The 14067-nt window shown below is 38.5% G+C and overlaps 3 protein-coding genes across 6 annotated transcripts; 1 reads left to right on the forward strand and 2 right to left on the reverse strand.

Annotated features, from left to right (window-relative positions):
* Positions 1 to 116: 116 nt before the first annotated feature.
* Positions 117 to 5739, reverse strand: Ide (Insulin degrading metalloproteinase). 2 transcript variants are annotated; one of them, XM_081989685.1, is made up of 18 exons: positions 5511 to 5739; positions 5326 to 5456; positions 4998 to 5274; positions 4655 to 4947; positions 4402 to 4604; positions 3057 to 3257; positions 2604 to 2741; positions 2449 to 2552; positions 2290 to 2392; positions 2138 to 2233; positions 1829 to 2083; positions 1667 to 1777; positions 1491 to 1611; positions 1196 to 1431; positions 958 to 1083; positions 735 to 907; positions 513 to 684; positions 117 to 463 (listed from the first exon to the last, which is right to left on the reverse strand). In XM_081989685.1, exons 1-18 carry the CDS (start codon positions 5585 to 5587, stop codon positions 230 to 232), a joined length of 3051 nt encoding a protein of 1016 aa, XP_081845811.1. In that variant the 5' UTR covers positions 5588 to 5739; the 3' UTR covers positions 117 to 229. The 2 variants fall into 2 exon arrangements, with proteins under 2 accessions (XP_081845811.1, XP_081845812.1); XM_081989686.1 differs by having other exon boundaries at positions 5582 to 5734.
* On the forward strand, positions 3468 to 4456 carry LOC145735739 (putative histone-lysine N-methyltransferase set-23). Its single transcript, XM_081989782.1, has one exon. The coding sequence runs from the start codon at positions 3572 to 3574 to the stop codon at positions 4388 to 4390; it is 819 nt and encodes a 272-aa protein (XP_081845908.1). The 5' UTR covers positions 3468 to 3571; the 3' UTR covers positions 4391 to 4456.
* Positions 5740 to 6271: 532 nt separating the features above from the next.
* On the reverse strand, positions 6272 to 8564 carry Nup58 (nuclear pore complex protein Nup58). Of its 3 annotated transcripts, XM_081989719.1 has the most exons (7): positions 8411 to 8564; positions 8262 to 8340; positions 7912 to 8207; positions 7690 to 7854; positions 7075 to 7629; positions 6700 to 7026; positions 6273 to 6549 (listed from the first exon to the last, which is right to left on the reverse strand). In XM_081989719.1, exons 2-7 carry the CDS (start codon positions 8288 to 8290, stop codon positions 6389 to 6391), a joined length of 1533 nt encoding a protein of 510 aa, XP_081845845.1. In that variant the 5' UTR covers positions 8291 to 8340; positions 8411 to 8564; the 3' UTR covers positions 6273 to 6388. The 3 variants fall into 3 exon arrangements, with proteins under 3 accessions (XP_081845846.1, XP_081845845.1, XP_081845844.1); XM_081989720.1 differs by lacking the exon at positions 8411 to 8564 and having other exon boundaries at positions 6272 to 6549; positions 7075 to 7623; positions 8262 to 8404; XM_081989718.1 differs by lacking the exon at positions 8411 to 8564 and having other exon boundaries at positions 8262 to 8404.
* Between the last annotated feature and the right edge of the window lie 5503 nt (positions 8565 to 14067).

The following is a 14067-nucleotide window of genomic DNA, read 5'->3' on the forward strand; positions in this document are numbered from 1 at the left end:
AGTTATACTGAGTGTTCTCTCAATAGGTTTGACGCTCTATGAAACGAGCATTTGTGACGTAATTTGACATTATGGTTTTGTTTTACCACTAGAGTTTTTAATCAGCAAAGAAACACTTTTTCAAACCCCAGTCCATTTTATTTATTATACTCTTGTATTACAAGGGCTAGCAGCCTAAACTCATAGTTTAATTGACCGAACGTCAAATCATAACAGAGCGCCACAATGGTCATAACTTGCATTTGTTCCCCTTTCTGGTGATATTAATATAGGGCTGTACCAACGGGTACATTTCGTGAGCGCTTTTAAACACCGTAATATCGTTGATCAAGTTTGCGTGCTCCACTTCGCGTTTTACGTCATCAGTTTCATTGTCGGTTGCTACGCCAGCGCCACCTTCCGCCATTGATACCACGTGAACTGACAGCTTTTTGCGTTTTAACGCTTCACTTCTCAATAGGTCCTGAAAAGTTCATATAAATACTGGCACTGGTTAAAGCACAAGTTATCACCTGATAAAACTCTATGACGTCTTGTTTAGTTAGTGTCCTGAGGTAAGCCACTTCGGATTCGGCCCTGCCGAAATGATACTGTTGGGCGGTGATTTCGCCCCAAAACTGATTGGTCAGGGCGGACAGTTGTTTCGGTTTTTCGAGTCTTTGAGCGGCCAATGCTTCGCGATGCCTACAAATAATGTAGTCACGCAAGTGCGCATTTTTACGAGACGGTCCAACCTCAAAAACTCATCCTCGGTCATATCGTTAATGTAGGCGCCCATGTTCATGATAAACTCCTCGATCCTTTCATCTAAATAAACCGGGTGACGGTCTGATTGCACTATGATTCTCAGACCCTGAACTCCATTCGATTTCCGTACGCCACTGAATACTATATATCCTAGTTGTTCCTGGACGCAAAGTTATTAAATTTACGTTAAAATTCGGTGTCAATAACTACCTTAGTCCGTAAAACGTTAAAGCATGGCTCCTGTATTAATTGACAGAATAGTTCAAGTTTAACGTTATTTTCTCTGGACTGCAGCCCGCACTGGTAGTAAATTTCGATGCAGGAACTTTTGTGTACCTAAATAAGCAAATGAGTGTCAAGTGAGACAATTTAGTAGCACTATTTAACTAAAGCAGACTTTAGTAGCAAGTTGTGTAAGGAAATCATTAATATCTTTGAGGAATATTACCTTGTTGTCTTTCTCATAGATGTAATGACAACCGTCTTCCAATTTTAATTCGCGATTCAGCAATAACTGTCGGGGCAACAAGGGTGACATATTCAATGAGGATGTCAAAGCGTCCTGAACGATTTGTACCATTTGCAGGGCTTTGTCCTTGTTGGCGTTACCGTGCACTAAACACTCAATGTGCATTTTTGACAACATTTGTGGTATAAACGCTTCCAGCCGGTCTATTGACATTTCTGTATAGGAATGTTTTAGAGTGACTGAAAATAGCAAGTTTTGGTATTTATAAACTTACGGTCAGTCGAGGCTAGTAACTCTTCTTTACTCCAAGAGTGTTCAGTTAATAGTACCGTCAGGTAGTACACTGCGTGTTGGTAGGGTTGTTCCGCCGAAAAATTCTTCAAGTTCCTGATGTACTGAATGTATAAAAGGTCTGTGATGTTTTACGGGAAAAATTTCAATGTTACTTACATTTTCCTTCAGTATATTGAACCTTTTTGGATCAATTTTAAAGTTGGTCAACTTTTCCATGATTTTTTTTAGTAGGATGTGTTGTTTGTGGTTGTAACCACCAATACCAAGCTGAAATCATTTTACGTACAATATGAATCGTATACACAATGGTTTAATTACAATTAGTCCGTATTTAGTGTTGATCAGTTCCCATTTCAAGCCGGCCAACTCAGCAGCGTACGCATACTCGTTCAAACCGTCACGAAACAACTGAACAAACATATGAGTCAAATTACAATTTAAAGGGTCCAAGTAAGCCATAGGGCTGACAAAATCAAACATCACGTTGGCTTTGGGTAGCAGGAACTTGTCATCCTGTTTAAACCATACGCGAGTCAATGGGGTGTCCTGAATTATTGCAGGACTTTCCGGGGCCTAATTCAAAAACCTTTTCACTCTAGGCAAGTGAACCAAAAAAATATTAATTACCGTCTCCTCAAGCTCATATAAAGTGAAATCGGAGGGAATAAATTCATTTTTGTCGGGTAGTCGGAATTCCTCGCACAGTCCACACTTTTGCCACTCCTTAAAGTTTACCAATATGAATATAAAAATTTGACAAATAACTTGTCTACTCTTACTTTTAAAACGTTTTCAGGTAGTTTTTCCAGTTTATACTTGGTGCCGTACCAAGGCTCCGTTTCGGTACATATCTCCTCGTGAGCTTTGGCCACAATAGCCAATCTTGAAGCAAATCACGTGACATGCAAACATCCATACGCACAAACCCAAAATAATACCTGACTTTATTAGGAGTTAGTTCTTCTAAAACTTTTTCGATGAGGTCTGGTCTCCATTCGTTCAACAAGTAATGCGCGCTTAAAACGTCCTCTAACGGATAGTACTGAAAACAATACAATTAGTAACAGCTAGTTTGATTGGACGAAATTCTAACCTGTAAACTGTTTACCACATTTGAAATGTAACTTCGGGGTGACTCTTTGTCTTTGAAACGGAACACGATATTTCCGATTCCACGCGACTCTTCTTGCAACCATTCTTGCGGTTTTTCTTTTTTAATCATGTTGACGTACTAAATAAATTGTTTGAAACCCTTTAATACCATATAAACTATGGTTTAGTGGTCGTGTTAAGTTACGTCATTGTGACACATTGCTCGCTCCGTAGAGCGACGAAAACAAACTTTTATTAATAGAAGGTCCAAGACAGTCAAATGTTCGTTAGGGTAATAACATTTCTGTTTTGCCTTTAACAGTAAATGTTGACACAACCATAACGTTACACAAAAATTGTATAATTTAGGAGAAACTTTTACAATTTCTCACAATCAAGAAACTGTTTGTATTGTGGCTCCATTATCCACTGACGCTTACACTACGGTTCTTACCTGAAAAATTAGCTTTACAATGTCATTTATATGATTTAAGCCCTCCTCCGTTAAGTCGACAGACACACCAAAAAAGCAAAATCCTCGAATGTTGGTTCGCTGTCCGGCTATTAAGTTATTTGACCAGCCTCTAGCTTTCAATGCTGACAAAATACTTCCAGGGCCCTCGTGACCTATTAAATGGCTCACGTAGTTGGGCGGCTATTAAAAAAAAAAGTTTTAAAAGTTGCGGACTATACATTGTTGCGTCATCCGATTGTTGTTTGATTCCGCATATATGTGGCGGTCATCCCGTGATCCCCTTAGTCTAAACCGATCACGTGGTATGTATTAAAACAATACCTTAAAACCAATAGCCTAGTCACGTGACTACATTATCATTACTTTCGACATTTGACAGACACCAACGGTCGACAAAAGTATGGTTAGGACTTAGGTCATCTGTCAAAACACCTAACCAACAATTACGAATTTCTTAAAATAAAATATTATAAAAGAACTGTAGTGGAAAAAAAATGGATTTTACAGACAACTACACTCATAAAAATGCTCAGATTTTGTACTTTTCCAAAAATCTTCCCACAAAAGAAATGGAACGACAAATTCGGTCAAGTAATATGTACTGCGACTGCGATGAGGTTACACCCTGTAATGAGAACCCCAATTGTAACTGTGCTAAAGGTAGCGGTACTCAGTACCGTTTCGACACAATCCAAGATCTGCAATCGTACCAAATCGGCTGTAAGAATCTCAATCGGCCCACATATGAATGTAATGAACAATGCACTTGTGTTAACCGCCTATGTGGCAACAAACTGGTTCAGTGCGGTCCCAGAAATGGGTTAACGGTGCGCTTATGCGATAATCCCATCAAAGGTGATGGGTTGTTCACTGACAGGGCTATAGAGAAGCACAAGTTTGTGTGTGAGTATGCTGGTGAATTGATTTCAGAAAAAGAGGCTTCAATGAGATACAAGATCAATGCACAACAGAAAAGGATGAACTATATTTTCTGTATTGATGAGTTTTTTGGTGATAGAAATGTCAAAACTTTCATTGATCCAACTTTCTATGGCAACATTGGCAGATACATAAATCACAGCTGTGAGCCTAACTGCTTTATGGTGATAACTAGGATCAGTAGCAACCTTCCAGTTTTGGCAATTTATACTCAGAGAGACATTAAAGCTGAAGAGGAGTTGTGTTATGACTATGGAATTGTGAATAGGAGTGATGTTTTGGATGAAAATGGACAGAAACTTGATAGGACCAAGTGCTTATGTGAAAGTGAGAATTGTAGAGGGTTTTTACCTTATGATACTAGAATTATGTAAAAAACACTTACTGCAGATTTGTAAAATTGAGTGTAGTCATCACAAGGAAATGCAATATTTAAGTTCCTAACATCTTTCACTGGAGTTACATACACTATGGTCCCCATTTGGTCTTCCCTGTATGGGTGCTTATCCCACTTTTCTGCTTCAACCTTTGTATTTTTAACTGAAGAGAATAACTCAACAACTGTGGCCTCCAGCTCATCCAAACTTTCTACAATCATAGCTCCACTTTAAATGTGTTTTTATTGCTTATTCTATTACCTTTTCCCAGCACAGCCAGGCACATTATATTTGAAGAGTACCACTTATTGTGGAATTTCAACAACTCATCCCTAACACTAATTCCCTTTTCCTTTAAAGAGGTTTTCAAGGTGTAGATATTTCCAGTTCCAAAAGTGTTATAAGCATGTTCAGGATCACACAAATGATGATCAAGTTGGTTCAAGCGCCACACATCACTAGACAAATTTTTATCATTCTCTGAGTTAACTGCATTTATCTCTCTCTCAGTGGCACTCTCAGTGAATAAAGGTGAAATGAAAAACTGAGCAAACCTACACAAATGTGATGTCATATAGGTTATTTCAGTTGATGTGTACTGTACCTGTCAAGAGCTCCTTTTAAATGTTCTGGTACAATATCAAAATAGTACATGGTATGATCCATGTAAGTAGTGGCATTACTAGCACCACCATGCTCTTGTAGGAATTTATTGTAGTCATTGTCATTGGGGTATTTCTCAGTACCCAAAAATAGCATGTGCTCACAAAAATGAGCCAAACCTTTGACTTCCTTTGGGTCACTGAGAAATCCCACATTTACATCCATTGCTGCAGCAGATTTGTCAGTGTTTGGGTCACTGACTAGCAAAACTTTCATCCCTTTAATGTTTAATACTGAATTGACTGAAAGCTTGTTGTTTTGGTAATTACCATTGGTTAGTTCCAAGCCCCTGTACAGACGTTTGTCTTCCTGAGACTTGGTGATGCTGTCCACTCTTCTCACTACAAATTCTGATGTCCCCGTCATTTTTGGGCTGGTGTTTCCAAGAACAGGCAATGAACTAACACGAAAAAATTGGTTAGGCACTGTATCTTATAGTCACTCTAAAGTTTACCTGTAAAAGCAGAATGTTTTTGATTTTCTTGGACTAAAACATCTTATTAGCAAACTCTTTGTGCGTAATACCTGCATTCAGGATAACCTATTTCGAATGACGTCTGACTAAATCTAACGATGATCGCACCAAAAATTAGATGAAAGCTTTATGCGGTAAATAGTAATTGTTTAAAATCCTATTCCAACATATTGAGTAGTTAATTTGACTTGTTTGTAGCAATCTTAACCTTGATTAAATGTCAGCTTTGTCTGTTTTAAGACAGTTGACAGACAAGTGATTTTGACGTAAGATAGTAATGGTAAGTTTACATATTTTGTTTAGTCTTCAGCTAAACATATATCTTAATGTTATATAAATAATCAGGGTAATTAAGGACAATCATAGTTTATAGATCTTTTAACATTTCATAATTACAATTAGTAAGCAAAACAATAATTGTTTAACTATATTCAAAACAGCGCAACATAGCGTTCTATATTATTTAACAGTGGTTGCAATAATTATAGTTCAGCAGCCACCAAACTGTTTATATATTGTTTACAAATGATGACTGTAACAACCATGTCAAAACCATAGAGTTTAATTGTTTCTGAGCCACTGGTATGTTTAACAGTTTAGTAAGATTGTTAGTTACATGCGTAGGATTAAATCAGTATTGAAATGGCACTCAAGACTCTCAATAACTCTACCCACCCAACCTAAACCTTCAACCTCCTCAATATTAAACATATTTGATAGTTGATAGTAGAAGCTTTATGTGCAGAAAAAAATACAATTTTTTTTAAATCAAATTTATTACCAAATACGTTACAAAACAAGAAAATATCAAGCAAATATTGAATCGCCTATTATTATAGAAAATGAAAGGGTGAACGTCACATTTTGCCTCGTTTACTGCCAGTGGGTGGCTTCTGCAGCTGAAACGACCCGCTAAACGACGACTGACCGAACGTGTTGTTTCCGATATTTCCGAATGTTGACGCGTTCGACGGTGGGGCCCCTACCGACGTGTTTCCGAACCCAACAGCCCCGAAACCTTTACATTAGCAACAATACAATCCAATTATTTCACAGTTTAAAATTCAAATCTAACTTAAAGTATTTCTACCACCATTTTATAAGAACAAATTTTAATTTAGGTGTATGGTGTAATTTAGTAATTAACCCCAAAATTGAACCGACCTACCTGATCCAGTATTGTTGCTAGGGCCTGGGTAAGGAGGGGGTTGAGCGGAGGGAGCTTGAGGGGCAGTTAGACTTGCGTTTAAAGTGTAACTGTTAAAAGGTGTTGGCCCACTGGCTACTTTTGGAGGGGAATGAACAAAAGTGGTGGAAATGTGAAAAGGGGCGGCCTTGGTCAGTTTTTCAAAAGGGTTGGTAGTATCTTGCAGCAAGTGCTTTCTCAAACCCAAGTATGTTTCCTTTTGGGACTCTACTTGGGTGTGCACTGATTGTAAACGACCCGCCAAAGCCACAAAAGTCTCATGTAGTCTTCTCATCCCCATTGACAGATCTATGAAAAATTCATTCAAAACGAGGGTTAAAATTTTGGGAAACTTACCTTGAGGGGTGAGAGGATTGGAGTTTTTGTAACCTTTCACATATTTCTCCATAGTTTCAATGTGCAGTTTCAAGTTTTGCATTTCATTCTCAAATTGTTCAGACAGGTTAAAAAAGAATTTCAAAGGGGCAGTGTTTTCATATTGTAATCCTGGAGGGGTGTCGTGCGTTCTCTGAGCCATCTCCACCTGCTGGACACATTTAGCTGTGTCATATTTCAATTTTTCCGCCATTTGTCGGTTTTTCTTCAACTGTTTTTCCACTTCATTCAACTGACCCCCAAGCAAATCAATTTCCTGTTCCACTTGTCGGAATTCGCGGATCGAACAACGTGAAATATCGGAACTGAACGATTTCTGTTGTTTCACCATTTCCTTGAACTGTTCAACAGTTTGTAGGATTTCATTGGGAAGTGGTTGTTCTTTGGGTGGCACTTCTTTTTGAGTTGTAATTGCTGTGCTTTTGGACTGAGTCGATGTGGCAATGCCACCCAAACCGACTTTTGGGGCCGTAGTTGTGCTTGGTATTGATGTTGCTAATGTTGTAGTGCCTAGACCTGGAAGTGGTTACAAGTGGTTTTTTTTACCACAGTTACAAGCTCTAAAATGACACATACCAAAAGTGAGTGAGCTATTGGTTGTGGTTACTGCAGCCCCTAAACTGGGAACTGTTAAACCACCACCAAGTCCAAATCCAAATGATGGAGCAGCACTAGTAGAGGCAGGAGCAACTGCAAGTGAAGGAGCTGATTGTGTAGTTCCTAATCCAAACGTTGGTGCCGCTAAAATCAAGCCCCACCACATATAACTCAACACTACTTCATATAAATGAAACTCACCACTTGATGTAACAGTTGCAGCCCCAAAAGTCAATCCTCCAGATGCAGAACTCACAGTGGCGGTGGTTAGAGAAACAGCGGGAGCCCCAAAGTTAAGAGTGGGCGCCGCTGAACTAGCCGCAGCCCCAAACAACCCTGTAGAGGGTGTGGAACTGCCAAACAATGAAACTGTAGTAGTTGGAGTAACAGCTGGTGTTGCAAACAAAGTGGGGGCGACAGCATTAGTAGGAGCCCCGAAAGAAGCCTGCGCCTGACTCGCGGGAGTACCAAACCCAAAGGTTGGGGCCGCTGTAGTTCTATAAAACCCGTTAAAGTGGCGCTAAAGATAACAAAACGAAAGGTAGACTTACTTGGCTCCAAACGAAAATCCAGTTGCCATGATTGAAGGTCAGCTAACTTATACAGAGGTTTTGAACATCCCAGCGTTTTCTAATGGAAATATACACAAAAAATTTGTTAACTGCCCTTTCAATTTTATTATTACTTTAGTAGCACTAACCTCAAACTGCGCGTTCCGTGTTGCCGTTTTGACAAATTCTTCTTTTAAACCACACAATATGTATCGGTCATTAAAGCAAATATAAATAAAAAATAATTTACATTTCTGTTTTGAAAAACATACTTCTGAGAATCCGACATGTTTTGCATGAAATAGATAAATTTTTATCAAAATTTAATATTTGTTTTTTCTTTTTATGATGCAATAAAACAGCTTCGCATCTGTTCATGCAAGATTTGGCAACAATGATTACATTAGCGAACTGTCATCATCAGCTGTTTCATAGGGGACATAGGACAAAATTAGGTTAGAATATAAAACTTAGTTTTCTTCTAAAATTTAATTTAGTTTAACGTGTGTGTAGAAGATGGCGCCAGGAGTAATAAATGGTTGTTGTGCTTTTTTAATTTTAATTCTTCGTTGGTTCCTTAGACTTTAGAGTAATAGACCCCCTGAATACACCATAGTGGACAATTTTGTGTATTAAGAAAGTCATAAAAATGGGTCTCCTAATTCTAGCCTTTTAGCTGTAAATCCACAAATTTTATCCTTAAACACCACTTCCGTTAATAAATTCCACATTTTAATTAAGTATATCCGGTTCTGAAAATGTCTTTCCGCCACTTTTTGCCCGTTTAGTGGCCTTCTTTGAATCAGAAGACCTGAAGTTTACCTTTCTTTTGTACTCCCTAAGTACACGGAAGATTTTATTTTCGCTCTCCATTGTGCGGGGCACTTAATTTTACGATGTGGAAATATTTACGTAGAGTTGCGTGCGAGAAAGAGACAAACCAGTAGTTATTTTCCAAACAAATTCTCACGGGAATATTTAATTTAATAAAAATTAATAAAAACATAAAAAGGCGTTTTATCGGACGCGTCCAATATATTAAGGGGACCCCCACTAAAACTGACATAAAACGACAAATTTTATTAGAAAATAAAATTTTATCTGGGTCCTCCTTAATGGAGCGCTATAAACAATGTCCCGGGTGGTAAAAATTCTCTCGGTTTGGTACTTCACACTGAGTGTTAATCGACCCGAACCACTGTAACCAGGTGCATCAAATTCCTTTTACCTGGGGGAGTCAATAACATATTCCCCATCTTGAGTCTGATTTAACTCAACAGGTCGCTTTTTTACGATTTTCTTGTCTGTTTCTGACTCAGAAAAGAGCGTGCGTTTTTCAATAGCAACAAATTTTGATTGCCTTATCTCAGTGGATTGTTGTGTTTTCGGAACTTTAGCGATTTCCCCCGTATGTAAAAAATATATAATCTGAACGGCGGTAGTTGAGTTGTCCATCCCTGATCCAAAAACACAAATCTCCTCTTATCTTGACCGAAAAAAACCCTAAAAATGCCATTCTCCGTCGCCTTATCGTCCGGTCCGATCTCAGACCTCTCAGGGTCCACTACGGCACTGATAAACACATCGAAAACAATCGAATGTGCGCTGAGAAACAAAAGAGGGCCGGGGCCCAAATTAGTCAAGACAACATGGATTCCTAATAATTCACACGGGTCTCTATCTGTGGACTTTTTCGGAGACTATTTGGGCTCCCCACGCCCAAATACTACTCCGGTACGGATTTTTCGTGTGACGGTGGCGAGGAAAGTATCGGATGACTGTTTGATTGCGCGATCGATAAAAATAAACCCAAGTAGCACCAGGTGTCTTAATGAAGGGTGGACCACGAAAAGGAAACGGACACCTGTTCAAATTGAGTCATCTTCGTGGTTACCGCGAATTTTTTATGCAAAAAAGCCGGTCGGAATGGTTTCTCTACTGAGAAGTTTGCCACTGATGTCATTTTTTCTGTTTATACCCAAGCAGGCAGTATTAGATTTTGTTTTTGATCAATGTTTAGGAATAAACATTTATAGAATTAAGGAAATGTCTGTAAGGATTATTTTGATGAATCGGATTGGCAACGTTGCCTGGCAGTTGCAATTAACATTCCTGAAGACCTGCCAGCAAGCAGCAGCACCAGCAGCGGGCTTAGAACAAAGATATCCGTGAATCCTTTCTTCTGTCTTCCCCCGATCTTCATTTGTTCTCTCATCGGACACCGCGTTCTTTAGTTTTCTTTTGAACTTTCTAGGGTGCACTTAACATATAGGTTTTGTTGTTTTTTTTTAAATTTTCACACCAGTTGAACGGTTAATAAATTACGAATCGTGATTACATCGGAAAAACGATATTTACAACCTCGAACATGCGGGGATTTTGTTTAATTTCTCCATAACTCAACGGTGTTTATTGCTTTTAAACACCTGGCAGCTGGGCATCCTCGCACACCGATGCCACTTCAAATTAATGCCATTATTTTCCGTTTTCATAATTTGTCGATTTCTAGCAGCCATTACGTACTTAATAAACCGCGTTTCTGCAAAACCGATTAATCAAACGCTTCCCCGAAACGGGGGAGTGCCACCACCTAACCATTATACACTTGACAACCAGCACAAAGCACAATATAGTCAGATAATGGAAAACGTTTCAAATAACACAATATAAAAACAAAGAAACGAAATAAATCAAGATATCAGCTTTATATGTGTAAACAGCTAGAACTTATACGGTACCGCTCCGGATGACACTTGCTTCAAGAATTTTTAATAAACGATAAATATTTGCTAATTAATAAACTACGCAGACAGTATGGCTTCGGACCGGCAGGCATCATATTTTAAAATAAAATTGTTACAAAACTCGTTAACAACGTCTTATTTGGAATTTTAATCAGCCCGCCTGCCTGCATGCAAATCGTGTACAAACACGCCGTGATCACCTTTATATTTTACAACTAGTTTTCGAGTTTTTTTTTAATGCATCGGGGGAATTCCACGCTGCATAACTTCGAATCAACTACGCCACTGAACTCTCCATTTCGCTGACAGGTGACACTACATCGCGTACGATTAGGACAGTCACATGATGTCACTGTCTGATTAGTTAAAAGAGCCAAACTTAGTTTAAATAGAACAAAGATAGATATAATTTTAGTGATCTACGTTGCCGGTACTACTTTCTTATGTGACTATTGCCGTTTACTTCGTTGTGACAAGCCATTATATGCTAGATAACTCACCTCTGGACTTGATGGCGTCAATCCTAATGCCTTAACGATGCGTCATGTCACCGCCTACTATACTTGAAAGCCTAGAAGGTGCTTGTCAAAAATTCCAATATGGCGGAAATAGTGGTGACAGTTTGCGTTTGTTTATATTGTGGAAATTGAGTTTTTTGAGGATTAGATGAATTTTTACGGTCTTTTTTTTTTTTTTTGTTGCTTGCCTTTCATAAGTTTTTCAAGCCACATTGTAACAGCAATTCAGGAAAAAGCCCAACCGTGTCAGTTTTTTACTTTACAAAAAACTAGATCTAACTCAACAGTGGTTGAACACTTTGAAGTGGCATGATTTTACTCCAACACTATACTGAATGGTAGGTACAAGTGCTTTTTAGTACAGTAAACTTATTAGGTACTTATTACATGCACAGGTATGTGAGTTACATTTTAAAGCATCCTTCATCAGCAACAAAAATAATTTTGAATGAGTGTTCTTGGTAATAACATATGAACCATTTACCAGTTTTGCTTACCTAGTTTCAAGGATTTACAGATTTTCTTACATTGGACAGTGTTTAAACTAGTTTGCTGTTTGTTGTACTTTCCAGGACAAATGTTGTAACCAATTTGTTTATGCTGGACTTAATTGTGTGTAAAAAAGCTCTATCCATACATATCCGGATCAGGAATGAACCTTTTTTTGATTTTTCACTCATAACTTGCAATCAACTACACGAAATAATAAAAAAAAATACATATTTCTTACTGCATCTGCATACGTTTGTGTATAAAACGAAAACCGCTAACGCCGCCATTAAAAGTGACATTTTAGGCTTTCTAGTATAGAGGGCGGTGGTCATGGTCTTTCACTCAATTTTAAGGAGCCTTTCCGTAATTTTCTTTTTATTCCATTATCTAAAGGAGATTAAAATTAATCGATTCGCATACATTGGTAAACTGTTTCGATTTCAATTTTCAATAAACAAAGTACTCAAAAGTATACAAATTCAATTTAAACAAACCGTGTTTTGACGTTAACAGCAACCACTACTTCGGCCATTTTGGAATTTTTGACAAGCACTTTTTAGATTTTTTAGTATAGGAGGCGTTGGATGGCCTACGTGCACATTGAAATAGTTATAACCAATCAGGGATTTAAATTGAAAAGTTAAAATATTTGGGCCGTCAAGTATAAATCTGACTCAGTGATCTGGAATGTCATGAAACAAGTGAAATTCCACCCTCAATGGGCGGTAATTAGCTTTGTGTGTGTGTGTGCGCGCATTAGTAAAGGTCCCAAAATGGCTAACAGATCATAAACATGCCACCGATCTTATCTTCTTTTTTTTTGGCCGAGCAAAAAGCGACCGCCTCGAAAAAATGCGAGTCCTGGAACGTTAGTCACCCCGACCGATTGAAGGGTGGTCCCGATGGAATGTTAATAACCTGTAAAATTTCGTCGCCGGATACGAAAAAGCCTTCGAATTTCATCGAAGTTCGAATCGAAACAATGCAGCCCTGATAAAATATTTTCACTTTGTTGTTCATTTTGACAGCCAACGGTCACAAACACCGGAAGACCGCCATTGTTGTTTTAAGGGCCAGCATGATTTTGCACTTAACTATATTTGGGTTATACCCGTCCGATGACTAATTAGTTGAGTACGTGTTTACCTGGACCTTGTTATATTATTATCTATATTACGCACTATTAGTTCCAACCCCTAAAGGATTATAATAACTTTATCATTGTTGGACATTGTCAAAAACCATGTTTCTGTTGACTCTATTTCTTGTAAAAGTTGTTTCAAGATAAGAGATACCCCCTCTGGTGATCGGTTTTGAAAACAGTTTCGGGCATTCCAGCTGTCATTTCTCCCTTTGTTTACATTGATTTTGACAGTGACAGTGTCATATTATTTATAATGTTAGGTTAAGAACGGGTTGCCCGATTTTATAGAGTTCACCTGGCGTTGCGATCTTAACTTGAAACACCAATAGGGGAAATACCTTCAAAGTCATCCTTGTGCAGGAAAGACGGAATAGACAAAGAGGGATCGATGCGAGGAGGTAATAAGGGGGAAGGGACCCATCATCCCAATCTCGAACAATAATTGTAAATCCGTGTTTTGTGCAGGCAAATAAATGGCGGGACCGAGAGGATGTGTCAAAAATGACGAGGGACCCCGATCGAAAGCCACCTGAGGCTCACCGGCTTTTGTTTTTACCGCCCGAGCTTGTTCGGGCCTGCTGGGGGGGCCCACGACATTCCTTAATGGTTTTTTCTCAGGCCCCTTTGCGCTTATGATTAATTTATTTTATCTGACCGCCGCATCTTTATGGCATAATTTAATTTTATGGATATTATATTAAATAAACAAAAGGGGCTGGAAACCCCTTTAAGCCTTGCCCTATGAGCTCCATCATAGAGTTAAACCGATTGAAGATTGTCAAATTAGAATTGTTTGATAATTACAATTTGCGTCATTTTTGTAATGACAGCTGAATGTCGTACGTCAACTGTCATCGTTATAATAACACCAAGATGGCGCGTGTTGCTGGGAATCAGTTGAAATTCAG

The sequence above is a fragment of the Ips typographus genome, linkage group LG11 (genome assembly GCF_016097725.1).
Source record: "Ips typographus isolate SLU linkage group LG11, UJ_Ityp_2.0, whole genome shotgun sequence".
In the NCBI taxonomy this organism is placed as follows: Eukaryota; Metazoa; Arthropoda; class Insecta; order Coleoptera; family Curculionidae; genus Ips; species Ips typographus.

Bases quoted from the DNA above. Each gene is read 5' to 3' on its own strand.
- LOC145735739 (XM_081989782.1), top strand. From the start codon at position 3,572: ATGGATTTTACAGACAACTACACTCATAAAAATGCTCAGATTTTGTAC.
- Ide (XM_081989685.1), bottom strand. From the start codon at position 5,587: ATGCAGGTATTACGCACAAAGAGTTTGCTAATAAGATGTTTTAGTCCA. The intron at 5,275-5,325 runs GTAATTACCAAA...TAAACATTAAAG, and splicing joins GGGCTTGGAACTAACCAATG to GGATGAAAGTTTTGCTAGTC. The intron at 1,084-1,195 runs GTAATATTCCTC...TTGCTTATTTAG, and splicing joins TCTATGAGAAAGACAACAAG to GTACACAAAAGTTCCTGCAT.
- Nup58 (XM_081989719.1), bottom strand. From the start codon at position 8,290: ATGGCAACTGGATTTTCGTTTGGAGCCAA. The intron at 8,208-8,261 runs GTAAGTCTACCT...CGGGTTTTATAG, and splicing joins GGATTTTCGTTTGGAGCCAA to AACTACAGCGGCCCCAACCT. The intron at 7,630-7,689 runs GTATGTGTCATT...AACCACTTCCAG, and splicing joins CAATAGCTCACTCACTTTTG to GTCTAGGCACTACAACATTA.